Source organism: Tupaia chinensis, unplaced genomic scaffold, assembly GCF_000334495.1.
Source record: "Tupaia chinensis unplaced genomic scaffold, TupChi_1.0 Scaffold142262_1, whole genome shotgun sequence".
Taxonomy (NCBI): domain Eukaryota; kingdom Metazoa; phylum Chordata; class Mammalia; order Scandentia; family Tupaiidae; genus Tupaia; species Tupaia belangeri.
In genome coordinates this window covers 354,530-356,278 of record NW_006202111.1, presented here as the reverse complement: position 1 = coordinate 356,278, position 1,749 = coordinate 354,530, and the positions used below count along the sequence as shown (strand labels likewise).

The window sequence follows — 1,749 nt, the reverse complement described above, 5'->3', positions numbered from 1 at the left end:
AAGAATGGACATATGGTTCCATAAACGACTCCAACCTAAGACAGGCACGATTCCCCCAGGCCTTTTCCTCATCTCTCAAATTAAAACAGAGAGGGGGGATATGTGGGAAGCTGCACACCAGCGAGTCTGCTGAGCTTTCTCAGAGAGCAAACAATTACCATGATTGGGTCCCTTCCAAAAACCTGACCTTCGAAACCTTGCTCTGATTGGCCACTAGAATCCCTCAAATTTGCATATCCGGCACCTTACGATTGGTCCAAAAGCAACCAATCATAACCCACCGTTAACAACCAATCAGGGTCCACTGTTTACAACCAATCACGGCCCACCGTTTACAACCCACCAGAGTGTATATAACCACGGATGCCTGGCCCACAGTAGCCAGACGATGATGACGACGACCAGGAAGACAACAACTGAAGAGCCTGAAGAGCTGAAACACCGCGCAGTCTCCAGATGACCCTGAAGATCCTGAAGAGCTGACACTGCATCGTCTCCAGACGACTTGGGAGACCCTGAAGAGCTGTAACACTACATCGTCTCCGGATGACCCTGAAGAGCTGTGACACCGCGTTATCTCCGTGCTGCTCACAGTAGACGACGCGACACTGCGTCGTCTCTGTGCTGTACCGTGCTGCCCACAATAAACGGACGACACTGTCATCTCCGTGCTGTAACACTATGCTGCTTGTCCCGGCTCTCACTCCTTCACTCAGGAAACCTGTTCGGTTGTCCCCCCGGGTCGGGACAGGTCAGTTCTTCAGGGATCACCTCACAGAGCTCCTCAATGTCATCCTCAGCCACATCCAAGTTAAAATCATTTGCCATCTCAACTGCAGTATTGTTGATTTTTGCAACGTCCTCATGCTTGGCAAAACCTTTGAAGTCATGGATGAAGTCCTCGGGTATTTTCTTTGAAACCCTATTCATACATTCCTTGGTGACATCCCCCCAAGCCCAAGCAAGGCTCTTAATGCAGTTGTAGGTGTTGTAATCTTTCCAGAATTGCCTAAGTATTTTCCTCATTTGCAGCAATAGGCTGCAAAGGTTCTCCTCAGGTAGTGGGTCTTAAGAGTCTATAACTCCTGGGAACCAGCAGTTAGCGTAATGGCTATGTCGCTGGACTCCCACGTAGTCGACCGCGGTTCACGTCCCGGACCCGGTGGCTTAAAACTCACGCCGGGCGCGTGTGCGTGCGTGCCCAAGATCCCAAGAGGAGAATGGAGGAGTCAGGATTGCGCCGCAACCATCCCCCCTGGGGGGTGATTTCTCGCTTTCTGTCTCTATGTCTCTCTCTGTCTGTCTGGCGAGCGCACACGCCCTACAGTGAAAATCTCTCCAAAAAAAAAAAAAAAAGAGTCTATAACTCCTTAATTCATTGGTTGGATCAAAGAAGTGGGGTTTAGAGAGAGAAACAACACTATGACATCAGAATGAAGAGACCAGTTAAGGGAGGATGCATGGTTTCATTACCAACAATAAACACAATTTTGAAAGGTCTGTTACATGCTAGTCTCCAAATAGTATTCTACTTTTCCATTTTTCTGGCACAATAATTCAGGAGGGTATCTCGGAAGAGAAACTGGGCCATCCATGGCGACTTTGGTTCCTGTAATAAACTGGCAGTGTGTGCTTATTGATGTGCTTGAAGGCCCTGGGTTCTTATTATGCAAGAGCACAAAGGAATTCAATTTGTAACCTGCAGTGTTGCCCCCAAGAAAGACCGCTATCCTGTCCTTAAAAGCTGTG

The 1,749-nt window shown here is 48.5% G+C and overlaps 1 protein-coding gene across 1 annotated transcript in view; it reads right to left on the bottom strand.

The window, feature by feature from the left end:
- The window catches only part of LOC102489734 (olfactory receptor 10AD1), a 9,727-nt gene extending 8,701 nt beyond the window's left edge, over nucleotides 1-1,026 (bottom strand). The window contains exon 1 of the mRNA XM_014582094.1: nucleotides 772-1,026. Within this exon, the coding sequence (XP_014437580.1) occupies nucleotides 772-1,026 (255 nt within the window). The remainder of the gene's footprint in view (nucleotides 1-771) is intronic.
- Between the last annotated feature and the right edge of the window lie 723 nt (nucleotides 1,027-1,749).